Source organism: Rattus rattus, chromosome 3 (assembly GCF_011064425.1).
Source record: "Rattus rattus isolate New Zealand chromosome 3, Rrattus_CSIRO_v1, whole genome shotgun sequence".
NCBI lineage: Eukaryota > Metazoa > Chordata > Mammalia > Rodentia > Muridae > Rattus > Rattus rattus.
The window spans coordinates 192,700,020-192,718,398 of NC_046156.1; the positions used below are offsets into that span (position 1 = coordinate 192,700,020).

General features: G+C 39.4%; 1 protein-coding gene across 1 annotated transcript in view; it reads left to right on the top strand.

The window, feature by feature from the left end:
- Positions 1–18,379, top strand: part of LOC116896040 (spliceosome-associated protein CWC27 homolog) — a 108,778-nt gene that overhangs the window by 76,095 nt on the left and 14,304 nt on the right. The window contains exons 3-4 of the mRNA XM_032897041.1: positions 5,130–5,239; positions 9,157–9,257. Of these exons, the coding sequence (XP_032752932.1) occupies positions 5,130–5,239; positions 9,157–9,257 (211 nt within the window). The remainder of the gene's footprint in view (positions 1–5,129; positions 5,240–9,156; positions 9,258–18,379) is intronic.

Genomic DNA, 18,379 nt, shown 5'->3' on the forward strand with positions numbered 1-18,379 from the left:
TCTGATATACCTCCAAGTAATTAAAATACAATATACTATTAAATGTTAGTTACTAAGATGTGTCAATTGGAAAAGAGAGATTCTATCCTACAGAAGTGATATTTCCTGTAAAAGTTTAAAATTTTCCACACTAAAGTAAACAAAATCATTTCAGTAACAGCTGAAAAATTATCTACATATCCCACTAAAATATTTAAAATCTTTAATTCTTATAAAAGTAATTTACTACACAAATTAATATTCACAAATGTTTCACACTAAATGGGCCTCTCTTTAGCTATATAAATTCCCTAATGAATTCCATCTCTTAGAACCACAAGAAAGGATGATAAGATTTGGTTGTTCATAGAAATTAATCATAGAAAAGATCCATTATATAACTTATTTTACCTGTTTACCAATGGCAAACAAAGGTTTTGAATGAAAGTCAGCGTTGGATTAAGAATTGCTATAATGGGCTCAGCATTTGAAAGCACAGCTGCTTTTCCAGAGGTCCCAGGTTAGGTTCCAAGCACTCACATAATTGCTTAAAAGCATTTGTTACTCCAGTTCCATAGGATGTGATACTCTCTCCTATCTCCATAGATCCTAGGCATACACATAGCACACATAGATCTATGCAGGCAAACACTCATATACATGAAATAAAATAATTACTTTAAAGAAGATTAAGGTGAGCTGGTCACTAATTTTTTATGTGGGAAACATACTAGGTGAAATATAATGACCTAATGAAATTCATGGTATGTAATTTTATTTTCTACCAATTAGTAATTCTAAACCATTAAAGTCAGAAGTCTAGGTATGCATATTGCTCTCAAAGTATACTGTCTGGACATTCTAGTTCTTTGTTTAGTGAGGTGAGGTAATAAATTAATTAACCTTAACTTTTTTTTTCTTTTATTGGATTTTTTTTTTATTTACTTTTCAAATGTTATTCCCTTTCCTGGTTTCCTGGACATATGCCCCCATCCCATCCCTCTCCCCTCTTTCTCTAAGGGTGTTCCAGATCCCATCCACTCCCTCCCCCGACATTCCTCTATACTGGGGGATCCGACCTCAGCAGGACCAAGGGCTTCTCCTTCCATTCCCAACAAGGCCATCCTCTCCTACATATGCAGCTGGAGCCATGGGTCAGTCCATGTATAGTCTTTGGGTAGTGGTTTAGTACCTGGGAGCGCTGGTTGGTTGGCATTGTTGTTCTTATGGGGTTGCAAGCCCCTCTTTCAATCCTTCCTCTAATTCCTCTAATGAGGATCCAATTCTCAGTTCAATGGTTTGCTGCTAGCATTTGCCTCTGTATTTGACATGCATGCTCTGGCTCTGGACACAGCTATATCAGGTTCCTGTCAGCATGCACTTCTTAGCTTCATCAATCTTATCTAGTTTTGGTGGCTGTATATATATATATGGGCCACATGTGGGGCAGGCTCTGAATGGCCGTTCCTTCAGTCTCTGCTCCAAACTTTGCCTCCATATCCCCTCCTATGTATAATTTTGTTCCCCCTTTAAAGAAGAAATGAAACATCCCCACTTTGGTTGTCCTTCTTGAGCTTCATGTGGTCTGTGGATTGTATCTTGGGTAATTCTAGCTTTTGGGCTAATATCCACTTATCAGTGAGTGCATACCATGTGTGTTTTTCTGTGATTGGGTTACCTCACTCAGGATGATATTTTCCATTTCCATCCCTTTGCCTATGAATTTCATAAAGTCATTGTTTTTGGTAGCTGAGTAATATTCCATTGTGTAGATGTACTACATTTTCTATATCCATTCCTCTGTTGAAGGGCATCTGGGTTCTTTCCAGCTTCTGGCTATTATAAATAAGGCTGCGATGAACATAGTGGAGCACGTGTCTTTTTTATATGTTGGGGCATCTTTTGGGTATATGCCCAAGAGAGGTATAGCTGGATCCTCAGGCAGTTCAATGTCGTTTTCATTATATTCTAAGAAGTCTTTAATTTCTTTCTTTATTTCTTCCTTGACCAAGTTGTCATTCAGTAGAGCATTGTCCAACTTCCATGTCTATGTGTCTTTTTGTTATTATTGTTGTTATTGAAGAGCAGTCTTAATGCGTGGTGATCTGATAGGACGCATGGGATTGTTTCTATCTTCCTGTATCTGTTGAGGTCTGTTTTGTGACCAATTATATGGTCAGTTTTGGAGAAGGTTCCATGAGGTGCTGAGAAGAAGATATATCCTTTTGTTTTAGGATGGAATGTTCTATAAATATCTGTTAAATCCAATTGGTTCATAACTTCTGTTAGTTTCTCTACATCACTGTTTAATTTCTGTTTCCATGATCTGTCCACTGATGAGAGTGGGGTGTTGAAATCTCCTACTATTATCGTGTGAGGTGCAATGTGTGCTTTGAGCTTTAGTAAGGTTTCTTTCATGAATGTAGGTGCCCTTGCATTTGGAGCATAGATATTTAGGATTGAGAGTTCATCTTGGTGGACTTTTCCTTTGATGAATATGAAGTGTCCTTCCTTATCTTTTTTAATGACTCCTGGCTAGAAGTCAATTTTATTTGATATTAGAATGGCAACTACAGCTTGTTTCTTCGGGCCATTTGCTTGGAAAATTGTTTTCCAGCCATTTACTCTGAGGTAGTGTCTGTCTTTGTCTCTGAGGTGTTTTTCCTTCACGCAGCAAAATGCTGGACCCTCTTTAGGTATCCAGTCTGTTAGTTTGTCTTTTTATTGGGGAATTGAGTCCGTTGATGTTGAGAGATATTAAGGAATAGTCATTGTCACTTCCTGTTATTTTCATTGTTAAAACTGGAATTATGTTTGTGTGTCTCTCTTTTGGTTTCATTTGCAAGGAGATTATATTCTCTCTTTATGGTGCAGTTTCCTTGTATTGGAGTTTTCCATCTATTATGCTTTGTAGGGCTAGATTTGTAGAAATTATTGCATAAATTTGGTTTTGTCATGGAATATCTTGGTTTCTCCATCTATGTTAATTGAAGGCTTAGCTGGATACAGTAACTTCGGCTGGCATTTGTGTTCTCTTAGAGTCTGTATGACATCTGTCCAGGATCTTCTGGCTTTCATAGTCTCTGGTGAGAAGTCTGGTGTAATTCTTATAAGTGTGCCTTTATGTGTCACTTGACCTTTTTCCCTTACTGCTTTTAATATTCTTTCTTTGTCTTGTGCATTTGCTGTTTTAATTATTCTGTAATGGGAGGAATTTCTCTTCTCGTCCAATCTATTTGGAGTTCTGTAGGCTTCTTGTACGTTTATGGGCATCTCTTTCTTTAGGTTAGGAAAGTTTTCTTCTATAATTTTGTTGAATATATTTACTGGCCCCTTAAGTTGGGAGTCTTCACTTTCTTCTATACCTATTATCCTTAGGTTTGATCTTCTCATTGTGCCCTGGCTTCCTGTATGTTTTGGGCTTAGGAGCTTTTTGCGTTTTACATTATCGTTGACAGTTGTTTCGATGTTTTCTATGGTGTCTTCTGCCCCTGAGATTCTCTCTTCTATCTCTTGTATTCTGTTACTAATGCTTGTGTCTACGGCTCCTTGTCTCTTCCTTTGGTTTTCTATATCCTAGGCTGTCTCCCTTTGTGCTTTCTTTATTGTTTGTATTTCCATTTTCAATTCCTTTACCTGTTTGGTTGTGTTTTCTTGTAATTCTTTCCGTGATTTTTGTGTTTCCTCTCTAAGGTCTTTTACTTGTTTACTTGTGCTTTCCTGCGTTTCTCTAAGGGGGTTCTTTATGTCTTTCTTAAAGTTCTCCATCATTATCAAAAAAATGTGATTTCAAATATAAATCTTCCTTTTCTCGTGTGTTTGGATAGCCAGTCTTTTCTTTGCTGGGAGAACTGGGCTCTGATGATGCCAAGTAGTCTTAATTTCTGTTGCTTAGGTTCCTGTGCTTGCCTCCAGCCATTGGGTTGTCTCTGGTGTTTGCTTGTCTTGCTGTTTCTGGGAGTGACTTGGCCCTGCTGTAGGCCTCTGTGTCAGCTCCTGTAGAACTGTTTTCCTGTTTTCTTTCAGCCTTTCCTGAGAACAGGTGCTCTGCTCTCAGCTGTGGTGTCACTCCTGGAGACTGTCTTCCAGCTCTAGGCGCAGGCAGGAATCAAAGGGTCCTGCCCCTGATTGCTCATGCAGGTCCTTGCACCCAGCGGGCACAGTTGGCACCATGAGATTCCCTCTTGTGTCTGGTCTATTGGCAGAGGGTATTCTCCTCTGACTTCTCAGGAGTGTCCACACTTCTCTCCCCCATGGGATTTGGGTGCAGGGAGCTGTTTGACCTGATCAGTTTGATCCTGGGGGCAGACCAGAACCGCAGGTACTGGCGGCTGTCTCTTCCTATATCCCTCTGTCGAGAGGCGCTGTGCATTTTCCCTGTGGGCCGAGGTGTGCAGAGGTGGCAGTCTGTCCTGAGGCCTCAGGATGTCTGCACTCCTGGGTGGTCCACTCTCTTCCCCACGGGATTTGGGTGCAGGGAACTCACAAGTAATTTTTATAAACCTATTATAGGAATCATTTTATATATGGTAAATATAGTGATCCCCTCCAAGTGGACACTAAGCATGTGTGTTGTGAATGCTGTTACCATGTGTTGTTTGCTTGTTTTGTTTGTTCATTGCACTGCTGGGAATGAACATATTTTTTGCCTAAATTCTGACCTAGTAAAATTAATTTTTTGTCCTTCTGCTACTGTCTTGACTTAATTTGACAGGTGTATTTGTTTCCTATTTACTATCAACCTGAAGTTTTCTTTTGTTATTATAACTGTAGTGGAGGCAAAGGTGGTGAATTATTGAAACTTCCACCAGTACTTAAAAATGTATATTATAAGGGTAAAAACAATACGAAATAGTTCTGCTGAATTTTAGAAAAATCTAAATTACTTTTAAAATAAAAGAAAAATAAAAATGACACGGTATAGAAAAAAAGTGCAAAGTCTGACAAATTTAGTGCCTATCACTTTGTAACCGAGAAAATAGTAGAGTTTGGTGGATCACACTAGATTGTGTTTTGGGTTTGTTTTGTTTTAATTAATGGGAAAAAACAAGCCGTAGTTTGGGCTCCCTGTTTGGTGTCCTGAATGTGTACATGAAGCCACCTTGCCTTTTTTGCTACCTTGCCCCTGACTACATCCTCCTGTTCTGCAGAGGAAGAAGCTGTCCCAGATGGCCCTGTTGCAGAGTACAGGCGAGAAAAGCAGAAGTATGAAGCTTTGAGGAAGCAACAGCCCAAGAAGGGAACTTCCCGAGAGGATCAGGTAACTCAAAGCCAAAGTCCTATGGAGTCGGATGCTTATTTCTATTCTCTCACAGTGTTGCTAGGTAGAGCCCAATCTGAACATGATTCTAAGGAGCTGCTCCTTCTGAAAAGGGAAATGCAGGAGCAGAATGCAATGACCTCAGCCACTCATGAAGATCCACCGGCGTGTATGTGAAAAACCTTGAAACTTTGAAATTTCAATTGGTCTGTTCGTATCAGGTACAAGAGCTTCATAAAGCCCTGAGTTCTCAGAAATTTCAGGGAGAAGTACCTCCTATGATAAAGCTTGGAGCAGCAGCAGCTCACAGACAGTAGAAGGATGTCTTCCATCCCAGTCCGTCACATGGCATGTGACAGAGTCTCTCACATGCTGGACATGAAATAGCACGTTGCCTGGGAAGAGGGTGCTGCTCTGTAAATTGATTTCTGCTAATTTCCCTGTTTGTTGCAAGAAAATTTCTCAATTTTCTAAAGTCGTAATGTGAAAATATTTACAGAATGAGAAGAGATAGAACTAGCTGGCCAGTTTGCCAGGTGATGTGTGGCACTTGAGAAAACAAACATCTCAGTTGGCCTTTGTGTTGAAAAGGCATACGGCTGGAGCTAGAACGATGCCTCTGTGGTTTAGAGCACTCGTTGCCTTTCAGAGGATCCGCGTTTGTTCAGTTACCAGCACCCACACTGTGGCTCATGCCATGCCTAACTCTGGATCCAAGAGATCTGACCTCCCCTGGTACTATGTGTGCACATGTATTCATGAAGACCAAATACTTATAACACATAACGTTTTTAAAGTCTTAAGAGAGGGCATTCTGAAATTCTCAAACTAAGATTTTTGGTGTTACCTTACATGAACATATACCATTTTAGAGATATAAAAATCAAGTAAAATAAAAGCATGTTAAAACTCAAAGCTTATTTGATTAAATTACTCTAACTACAAACTGTTTTATAAATGTAGTCACAAAGTTTCTTCATAACAACTACACTTATAGTAACCCTCCCAGCTCCCAGCCTCAAGGCAAATAACTGTTAAGAACCCAATCTCTGTTTTCAGTGACCAGTAAGTAGGTAGATCTCTCACTTCCCTGAACTATCAGAGAAGGGAGCCAATTCAGTAAGTAATTCCATCAAAAAGCTGTGAGCATTTTCACAAGGATAGGTCCTAGAGAACTATGTAAATGTGCAACAGATGCCTACACGTGAGCATAGAATTGAGGAAGGTCTTTCTGAGCTTTACAGATGAACCAGGAAATACCCAGGTGAAGTAGAAGCAGTTTTTCTTGAGGCAGAAGGATCAGTATGTGAGGCGTCTATATGAGAAGTCTTCACCTTCGTTCAAAGAGAAAAGACGCTGTGTGTGACTAACCCAGCCAGAAAACCCAAGATAGAAAAGTAAGCTGCAGTCTGCTCATTTGAACCAGGTTATTCTATGCAGTAAAGAACCGTCTGCAGCAGGAAGTGACATGATGTCACTCTGGGACCATCTAGCCCAACAGCTGGACACTGATGAGTAGACTGGAAGCAGAGGCCAATTAGAAGACTCTTGGTTGTAGCTGTTTGAGCACAGGGTGCTGAGGCCAGGCACCCAGAATCACTCCCCATGTGAGAACAGTCTAACTGTACCTAAGAACCATGCTGGAAGTCCTTGGTCATTGATTCCTTTCATGAAGGCCAGCTTTCCAAGTCATTCTCCCGCAAATGTCAACCAAAAACGTCTCCACTATGGTACTATCTCACCATACAAGGACTCCAAGAAATCTTACCTTATATTTTCTGACCTGTGCCTTCTTTTACTTTAAGTTATACCTAGACAAAAATCTTATGATTAAATATAAGACAAGCTAGGAATGAACAAGGAGATATTTATTTGTTCTTAATGGTTTTAAGCAAATGCAGTAGCATGATAATTGACCCTAAAAATGAACTGCCCTCCCACTCCAACATGGGGAAAAACCCACAGCTAGTGTAATTTTCTAGGAAATTTTACATTTTCATTCTACTTAAAAAAAAAAAAAAAACTGGTTCCTTGTTTTTATTGTTCTATTGTTATTTATTTCCTCAAAAATATATGCCCAGACTGGAGAGATGACCCAGCCAGTTAAGAGCACATACTACTCTTGGAGAGGGCCAGAGTTCAGTTCCCGGTCCCATGTTGAGTGGCTCACACCTGTGTGTGATGCCAACTTCAAGGAGACCCCATGCCTTTGAGGGCACCCATGCTATATACAGATAGCATATACTGTGTGAATACACAGATATACACACAAATAAAATTAAAAGTAAGTCCTTAAAATCATGTGTTTCCAATTATACAAGCGATCACTATTAAAACATTGATAGGGCTGCTGTTAAGCTTCAGCTTAGTTAGATATGGACACTCACATGAGGAGGTGTTCATGCATGGCATAGAAGCAAGCGTGTATATACTAAGTCTTGAATGCCAGTTACCAAAACTGTTAATGTTGGCTGTTCTGTAATAGTTATTTCTATTTGTTCCTGTCTTTTCCAAAATCTCTACAGTAATCTTTTTTCTTACTATAAGTTAAGTACAATAAAAGTTGTAATTAATAGTGTATGGGCTTTTGTTTTTGTCTTGTTTTGTTTTACTGAGTCGCGTTAAATGAAGAACAAGGACTGATCCATATGTTAACATTAGTTGGAGGGCTTAATTCTAGAATATCTACTCTAAAACAGATTAAAAATATCCAGGTCCTAACACAGGCAGCTCTCAGATGGCCTGTGTTGAGGTTTTAGTAATTACTTTTCTCTACTGTTTGATAGCATTAGCTGCCTTGTTTCATGAAAGTGTTTAGATGCCTCTTCCTTACTGAACTCAAACTAGACTGTAAATACTACTTAGATTTTTCATGAGCTGTAATCTTAATGATCTCAAGCTTGATTATGGAGCTGAAGCCGCTCCCGTGTCCGCCAGCCCTGTCGCTCACATGTTGGGCTAGCATTCACACATCCCTTGAAGAATGAGGAAGTTAGAGTTGAATCTAAAATAGCAGACTCATTATGAGGCCCTTGATGTTTTGGGTAAGCTGTGCTCCATCCCTCCATGAGAAAGAGCTCTTCAATACCTGGAGCAGAAAACTTCCATTGCTAGCCCATGTTTTCTGCTTAGATTCTAGAATGGACTGAAACCAGATGTGAATCACAAAGGTATGACTTGTTGCTTCTTGCCCACAGAGGCTAAGAGACAACTAAGAATCCAGGTGTTCTTTTCCTCAAAAACATGCCTCAAAAAATTTTCTATAATTTCTGACAACCATTCAGTAATGCATTTATTGCTTTTTACTGAATTTATCAAGCTCCTTTTGATAGACATTTAACATGTTAGCATTCACAGTCCATGTAGGTGATATTGCACAAGCCACTTTCTAGCCTGTGTTCCCAGGTCAGAGTTGCTGACTCTGAGAGGGTGCATACTTCAGTTTCTAAGACTGAAAGAGTTTTCTACAAATGTTCTTCCATTTGACTCACAGTCCACAAATTGATGGACTTACCCATTAACTTGGAAATTAGTTAATGAATAGCATTTAGTCTTGGTGTTTGTATTTGATTACACATACGCTGGTGACTGGCTCGTCTGTCCGATAAGCACTAAAAATGTATCAATGAGCATGTATTTTACAGAGTTAGAATGTCTGCTACTGAGCACATTTACGTCTTGGGATAGAGAACACTGGGATGTTTCTAAGGATATAGGCCAGTGCAGATCCAAACAGAACAGTGTCGGGATTTGCTAATGTCAGTGTATCCTGAAAGGCTGTTTTATTAGTTTAAAGAGGGAAAAGCAACAGTTACCTTTGTCTTAGATCCAATCAGCATATTTTCTTTTCTACCAAATTCAAGCATCTCTCCTTGGATGATTGTTATCAACAACTTAACATCTCCTTGTCATTTCAGACCCTGGCACTGCTGAGCCAGTTTAAATCTAAGCTCACTCAAGCCATCACCGAAACACCTGAAAACTGTGCTGAAGCAGAAGTTGAAGATGACGAAGGCTGGTAAGGTCTTTGATTTCTTAGTACTAACTGTGAGCAAGTGTCTCAGAGTAAAGACACTGTGGAAACATTCCTGTTGCAGCATCTGTGTCAGACTTGACACTAACACTGCTGGGCCTTCTCTCCCTGTACTCATTACAGTTACAACGTGAAATAGATGCCTCACCAAGCTTTCTTATCATATATATATGATAAGATTTGTGTTAAACAGCCAGGATACAACCCTAAAAGATAATAAATCAATATATGTTTACACTTTCCCGCAAACATTTTAGAATTTAGTCATCTATTTTAGTAATATATTTCCTACCAACTTCCTGTTCAAGTTTATCTCCAGAATCCTAGGAACACATGCATAATTAATTTTATTTTATCTTTAGATGCTTTTCAGCTTTTAAGGAAAAGACCTGTATATGTCGTGTACATAGAACTTGATCTTATTCTGGGGAAGAAGGTACAAGCAAAAACCAAAAACAGTCAAACGGTGTTTTCTCTTATCACACCCGTGTCCTCACGTTGACTTCAGGTGCAGTCCATTAGGCGCCCCCACACCTGGCTGCCTCCACCTCCCACAGCACTCTGGCTGAGGCACATTGAAACCAGTGCAGCACCCCTACACACATGACTCAGCCTCTGGAGCCTCTCAGCTGTCCCATGTGCCATCACCCCAACCTAGAGTCATGGTCCCATGCTCCCTGCCAACACCATCCCCCCTATTTGAAAACTGTCCAACACTCCCGCTCTCTAGAAAAGCAGTCAGCAAGACTTGTCGAGCAGTCACAAATCTAGTGGGTGGAGGGAAGAGAGCTCGACAGACATTGTAAAAGACATAAAAAACTCTTAGTAAGAAAACATTTAAACAAGTAAGACTCTGCAACTGTGCACAACATTAGCCAACAGGGCCACGTGAGAAGGACTTGCATGGAACAAAGTGTACCTACCTGGACCCTGAAAAATATCTGTATACTTATATTAATTTATAGTGTCTGCAGGATCTGGATTATGATGTTAGTCTTTATAAATCCTTGATCTCGCATAATCAGCTTTTACAACTTATATAGTGTTTGTGCATAAATTCAAGGTGGCTTGAAGGCAGAAGCTGCCTACTCTTACAGTCTGTGCCAAAAGCACGGGCTCCATGAGTGTTCATAACCCCTAGAGACAAGTGCACAGCGTGTAGAAAAACATTCTGTTTTTATGTGGCCCGACAAGGTTAGTTTTATTTTGAATTCTTTCAATGTCTCAAAATATCTTTCAACTATTTATTTGGGGGTCAGCTAACACCCCCACATTTCACCAAGTCCTCGTCCCCTTATTGTTGAATCTATGCATTTTTGAGGAAATAGGACCCATGTGTTTCTGATTCATTTACACTTAACTCACCAAGATGGATGTTTTGTAAGAGCAGCGTGATGCCCATAAGTTTTCCTAACCTTTGTTATAAGCCGTCTAAGCACTTTCTATTGAACAGAACAGTCACCATCACATTCAAAACCCACAAGTTTCACCAGAAACTCGTAACCCACAGGATTCAGATTTACTTTCAACTTGGCAAGTTCAGTTAACATCCTAAGGTTCTCCCTAGCCCCTTGGCTCAGGATTTCCTAGCCCTGAGGTTCTCTTTATCTTCAGATACCAACAAAGTGTTTTCAAATGGGTCATTCTTATTTTTTAAAGGGTTTGACCATGTAATCAGTGTTCCATTTGTCTCCTTATTAGAAAGTTAAACAAATAAGAACATTTTCTTGTATGGGTTTTGGGGGGACCAGTGGTCTGTGATGTTGGCTGGTTCTCCATCTGAAGAAAAAAAATGTGGTAAAGGAGAGAAGACAAAGTAAGTTAGAGCAGCATCAGCAGGAGGAGGGCTCGGGTTTCCTTCCAGTGTCAGCATCGAAGAAGAGAGTCAGACCGTATGTATGCACCTCCACGGCAATTTTGGTATTCATGTAAGTAGCGTCCTGGTGAGGATATGTTTAGTGATGAAGGAACTCTGCAGAGCCCTCTAGAATGCATGCTGTCCTGATGTTAGGCCCTTACTTTATACTGCATACCATGGAACTGCGTTGTGTCTGTTCATAAATCAGCCAACTCAGCCTCACTGAGTCTCTGATGACTTAGATCCTGTCTCGTAAAAGTGTATTCTGTCCTGGAAAGGGGTCCCATACTCAGGACGAGCTAGAGCAAGCTTTATGAGTGTAGGGCATGTGCCCGTGTGTTATGCGTAAATTACATGGTTCACAGACTGTTTTGTAGGTCATGGTTGCCACTTTTTTGAGACGTAAAAGTCAGCCAGTTTGCTGCATGGCAATGTCAGGGTCTGTTATCTGAGGAAAATGATTGCTTCTAAGACATTTTTATGTGTCCACATGAGTGGCCACACATTGAGGGATCATTTTCAGTTTCTGTCAAGATAGAAACCATTACCAATTTGTTATGTTTTCTTTTACTTGGCAAACCATTCCGTTCACATTTTTGGCTGAGCTGCTGTGTTGGCATGGTATACAGCAGGCATTTGGGTACCATTCAGCAGTGTTCTGTTTTTCATGCAAAAAAAGAAAGAAAAGGAAAGGAAAGAAAAGGAAAGGAAGGAAGGAAGGAAGGAAGGAAGGAAGAAAGAAAGAAAGAAAGAAAGAAAGAAAGAAAGAAAGAAAGAAAGAAAGAAAGAAAGAAAGAGAGAGAGAGAGAGAGAAAGAAAGAGAGGGAGGGGAAAAGAAAGAAAAGAAATCTGATTCTATTGTAAACAGCGCGCATGGTGTTTGATAATTACTACCAGATTTCACTGTCTAGCAAGGCACTTAAAATGTGTTATTGGTAGATGAAGCTCGAGTGCATAGAAATTTCTCACTTGCAATAGAGTTTTTCCCTTGTTCGGAATCACTGCCAGTTTTTGGTGGCAGTGGTGGCACCAGATTAAAGCTTAGCAGGTGGAGTGTTCATTTTGGTACTGCATTTCTCCGCCCACACATCAGACTCACGCTGACTGCTGTAAGGCCCTTCTTCAGGCATGGTCTCATAAAATGACTTAGACACATGGCAGGAGGCAGCAGTCAGATGAAGTCTATATGCCAGTTTGGGTTGGTTAGATAAAGCTTGATTGACACAAGGTTAGAGAGACGCTAGCTATAGCTAAAAAGGCTGTGGAGACAGGTTTTTTTTTAAGCCACATCCTTGTCCCACAACAATATTGAATCCGTGGAAGCTGACTGAACTATTGAAGATATTCAGTCTGTGCTTTCGGGTTTTCCTGAAAATGCCTTCCCAGAAACTGGAGGTTGTCGTAATGCTATACTGCAAAGATGTGACTAGTGATAACTGATGTGGTGGCTCATGCTCTTCATCTCTCTTCTACACTGCCTTCCTCTTCAGCATATGCAGCTTTTCCACATCATCAGAATTCAGTATCCTAGCATTGCATGACTACCTCAAATCAGTACTTCCATGATTATTACAAAAGTGAGAATATTTACTATATAAAGGCAAGCGGTATACCCCAGTCATCTGCAGTCTCAAACTCAAAGATAAATACTATACAGACTAATTTATATGTATAGTCTATAAATGTGTATGTATAGTCTGTGGAATGTATATTAACATTTTATACACACACACATATATACATATGTATGTATATATATATTTAAACCCTTTCAGAAATGTTTGTACATGCATGTCTTAACAAATAAAATTGTATCTCAATTTTATATCTTATTTCTTTAGAAATATATAGTGACCACTTCTGCTTGTCATTTTTTTATATAATTTTAAATTTTTATATTGTGTGATACTCCATCATGTGGTTACAAATGGACTTACTTTACCATAATATTGTATATTTACATTCTTTCTAGTTTTCAAGTTTTGGCATTTTGAACAATACTCTAAGAAATACCTATATATCTATTTTATTGCACATTTTTTCCATTTTTAAACCTAGAATTGCTTAGTCAGTGAGGATACATGTTAGGCCTCTGCTAAATATTTTCATGTGTTATGCCAATTTATACTCACAAATAAATATCATTTCAGATTTGCCTTTAATATAGTTAACATCTCAAAAATTAATTGTTTCTTTGCTGGCCTTAGTGAAAGAGAATAACATTTTTAAATTGTTTTTCTTTTGTGTTGAAAAAGTGAAAATGCACATCTGGTCTGGTTTGCTTCTGTTTTTAATAAAGCTGAACAGGGTTCAGCATGGCTCCTCCTCTCAGGAGCCTCACCCCTGCATCGTCCTAGCCTTGATTCTGAAAAACTATCCTAGGATAGCTCTGTATGTTAGAACTTTAGGGTCTGGGTTCCTTCTGTCTCTACTTTATTGCTACACCTTGGCTTGCATTAAAAATCAGTTTTATCCATCAGTTGTAGTTTGTTTTTGCTAGAGATTGGAATTTTGCAAGCCTGATTTAACTTGAAGAAGTTTTAAAGCCTTCCTCTGGAGTTAGCAGTACAGAAGTAATAAATACCAGTTGTCTGAGTATCCAAAACAGTGAGTTTTTAGTAAGGCAAATGTTGAAAAAAAAAAAGATTATTGACTGTTAGGCCCACCTGGTCAGATCACATCATGAAATACCTTTTCTGAACATAACTTCATCTTGTTTCCTGGTGAAGCTCTGAGCACGTTCTATTTTCACAGCACACTGCCTTTGTGGATTGTTCAGGCATGTAGTAAACGAAGGTATAGAGGCAGTAAGTCATCACTGAATTAAAGCCTTCACTTCCTACAGGCAGGTCATTTCTAGGGATGGGGAGCAAGAGCCCACGTTAGCCATGCGGAGTCATTACCCTTCAGTGCTAGCTTAGACACACGTCTCTTAAGTTTTGGTCTCTGGACCCTTGAGATTTTTAAAAATTATTGACAAGCCTGAGAACTTGGTTTGAATATTACTAGTAGTGTTTGCCTTTTTAAAAGTTAAAAGAAGCCTTAAATGTCCTTAATAATTTAAAACCATGATGTTAACATAAATAAGTTCTTTTTATTAAAATACAGTTATACCATTTCCAGGCCCTCTCATGACCCTCATTCTTACTCCCCTGAAATTCATGGCCTTTTGTTCTTTAATTGTTATTATTACATGTATACGCATTAATATATAAATACAGCCTACTGAGTTGTTGTGTGTATATAATTTCAGGGCTGACCACTTGGTATTGGTTAACCATTTAGGGCTCACCTTGGGAAAGACTAACTCCTTTTCTCAGCATCCCTGAGCTGCCTAGTTTTTGTCTAGAGGAACTGTCAACCATGAGATTTCTCCTTTACCCCTTAGCATGTCTACTGGTGCTGTCATTGTTCAAATCTTGTTGAGGAATCATGGTTGATGTTTCTCTGTCGTTTCTGGGAGATATGGTGTCATTGCATATTTTCTGATCCTCTGACTCCTACTATCTTTCCAGCCCCTCTTTCACGGTGTTCCCTGAGCCCTATGTACAGGAGTTGTGTTGTAATGTGTCCACTGTGGCTGGCACCCACAATCAGTTCTCTGCATGGACCAGTTGTGTGTGTGTGTGTGTGTGTGTGTGTGTGTGTGTGTGTGTGTGCGCGCGCGCGTGTGCGTGTATACACATTCTGTCTGTTGCAAAGAAAAGCTTCTTTGAATCTGTGTAACAATAAGTACATAAAGTGCAGTTAGGAATCATTGTAGCTTAGCGAAATGGTGAGGATTCTCTTTCAGATCCATGGCTTCATTGACCATGGAGAGTTGGCTACGTTTCCAGTACCAAGCACGATTTTCTTCCTGTTGAGGAGACCTTAAGTCCTATTAGGGAGCTGTTGGTGACTGCTAAGATATGGGTGCCCTTGGGGATATTTTGCTATCTTGGTCATTGTTGTGCTTCTAATTATAACTGCTAAACAGAACATTTTCATGAGGAATGGCATTGCCGTACACTTTGAAATCTCTAAGTCTAGCATGTCAGGAGCAGGTAGACTCTCTTGTGCAATCCATAATGCTGTGATCTTTCACAACATGTACTCTCTGAAAAATAGCAGCAGGTAAAGGAAGGTGTTTGCCACCAAGCCTGTCAACCTGAGTTCACTGGCACCCACATGGTAAGAGAGAACCAACTCCTGCAAGATGTCCTCTGACTTCCACATGCCTGGGACAAGTAACACACGTGTGGACACAGACACACAAATAAATAAATGTAATTTTAAGATGTCATTATAAACTCATGAAAGAATGAGAACAACAAATAAATGTCTTAATGCTCATACAGATGACTTTGACCTTGTAGACACAGGAGTCCCGTACCATACATGGAGAACTGCTGGACTCTGGCTCTCTGATTATGTGGTCATCTTGGTCCCTATTTATCAGAGGTTATGATCTATATTGGTCCTGGAAGTTTTGTCCCCCGGGTATCAGTTTGATCTCAAACTAGTTCCAGCATGGTATTATGAATTAAATGTTTTGGATATTGGAAATACTGTGCAGTACTTATAAATTTTTTTTATCATTTTTCATATTACTTATTTGTGGCTAACCTCTCAAAAAAGACTGTCACTTAGTCACATCTTATTGACTCTAAGTGCTTCATAAGAGTTGTCTTGACTGGGTTTTTAACTGAGCAACTCTCTGGGATACATAAGTAAGGCAAAGGAAATCAAACTGATCTTATATAGTATTTAATGACGTGTAATTTGTGATTTATCTGTGCCTGGCATATAGTAGGCTTTCAGATACTTTTTCAGACTTGATGCAGACTTTCCTAAGGAAAAGTGTTTGAATCTATGTCACATTGTTCCCACTAGACCTGGGGATCAAGGTGCAGCAAGCACAAATGTGTGTGCAGTGCTGTATGAACTCCTGTGTGGTACCTTCCTGCTATTTTCCTTGCTATTTTGAAAGGGAGCAATCACCTTTAATATGTCCTGTTCTTGCCTTCTGACCTTTGTGCATTTCTTTCAGGTTGTTACTGGCTACTGAGATTTCAGAGTTCCCTACATGATTGCATTAGATTATCTGTTTTTCTCTCATGCTTTTAAATTTTAAATTTTTTACCTTTTATTTATTACATTCATGAGCAATGTCTCACTGTTCATACAGTGTCTGACACTTCTTTTTCTTTGATGGATTGTGCTTTGAGTGGTCTTTAATATGACCACTTGCTCAGAATTTTCTCCCACATTTTCATTAACTGTTTTATTCTTTTACAATCAGATCTATTGTTCATGTTTTGTAAGAGACTATGTGAGATATGAGGTTCAGGCTAAGTCTTATTTTCTTCTTTTGGGCGTTTGAATGTTACAATATAATTGTTTCAGAGCCTGCCTTCCTCTCTGCCCTGGCCGCTGTCAGTGCTTGGTCCTCTGTGGATGTGCTCACTCTCTTGTTCTGCTGATTGACAGGCTTGTGCTAATGCCGCATTGGCTTACTAAGGGCAGCTTTTGAAAACAGGTAGTAACCAGCTAATAGGAGCCTTGACACTCTTCCCCTTCCTGAGCCACTTTGGCTATTCTAGTTTTGCCTTTCTATGTAAATTTTAGAATCAGTTTCTCTTAAGTACAAAATAAATCTGCTATGGTTTTACTTGAATTCCATAGTTTATTAATCAATCTTAGGCCCCGTTGGCTTTCCAGTGTGGAACTTTAGACTTCATTCAGTGTTTTCCCGCAGGTGCCCAGGCTCAGTTCAGAGCAGACGCTCTGTGATGCTCTCTGCCAACTCACTCACTGCCTTCTTCTCCGTCACAGCCTTCCTGACACTGGACCCATCCAGTGGGTCTTTGCTTTGAATTCTGTATGGTTCAGTTATTCTTACATGTTGAAATCCTCATCCTATTTTTCAGCAAATTCCAAGAGTATTTAGCCTTACTTCCTGAAGCATTTTTTCTTTAATCTTTGTCAAGTAGTTCCAGTGTGTAATAGCATTTCATTATTAGTGTCTGTTGACTATGCTTCTCCATATAGCTGAGATTTGCTTAGTTCTTTACATGCTGAGTGATATTTGTTGAGACTTAAACATTTGAATATTTCCCTATACATTTTCTGCCTGATATTATTCTTAAAGTCTTCATAACCCCAAGATTATATGAGTATGCTTATATACCTCACTAGTGTTTTGTACCATTATTTTATTTTTAACTTTCATCAAAAGCACACCTGGAAATAATTTGGTATGTTAGACTAACGTTGGAACTTTTTGGTTCTAAATTGCATACTAGAAAGTGAGTAATCCTGTTTCTCCCACTGATGTTATCAGAGTGAGGTCTTGTGTGTATTTTTAAGTTCATTTCATTATTTCACATTGACTTTTGTCTGTTCGTCTGCCAGTGCCCCATTTGTAATGACTATTAGCAGCACATTGCTGGCTGGTGTGTGGGAGGCCAAGGCGGACCTTTACTTACTGGTCTACATTCAGAGCTTGCAGGGTAATGTGCTACATTCTTATTTTCTTTTAGTTATCCACACCTGGAAGAAACTTAGACAATAGACCATGGAATCAATAAAAAAAATAAATAAAAATTAAAAAAGCCCCATTATTTAACAGGTGGCCTCTACCTGAATTGCAGCCCTGGTGCCAGGAAGGAAATAATTAGTCTTTAGACAAACCCTTCAAAGACATGGAAAAGATCACATGTGGAAAATAACTAGTATTAGAATGAAAAAGAATGGAATACAGGGTTTTAATTGCCATCTTTCTGGTCCAGGTCTATACATGTTCTTAATGAGACATTCAGGCAGGTGTTTTTCCATCTTTCTATGGACCAGAAGCACACGAAATGTTAACAGAACCTCGGAGTAAACTGTTGCAGCTTTGTGAATCTGTAGAATACCTTAAGGATGGCCATGCAGAAGTGCAAGCCACAAAACCCTCTTCTGGGGATAATTTGTCCTTCAACTGCGTGACTGTTTGAATCAGTAATAAGCCCTCCCCTCCCTGGTGCTACCGTAGATAACCACCAAGTTAAACGAAGCAATAAGGTTCTGTTCTTTGCTCAGGTGAATTATTTAAACTGATGAACTGCTGCGCTTGAGCTGTTTTGCTTTGGATTTTGGTTTGTGGGTGTGTGGTTGACTGGTTGGTTTCTTGTGAGGTAAATACTCCTGTAACTAGTTTGGCCTCAGACTTGCTATGTATCTGAGATGTGCTTTGAACTCCTGATCCTCAGCCTCCAATACAGAAACT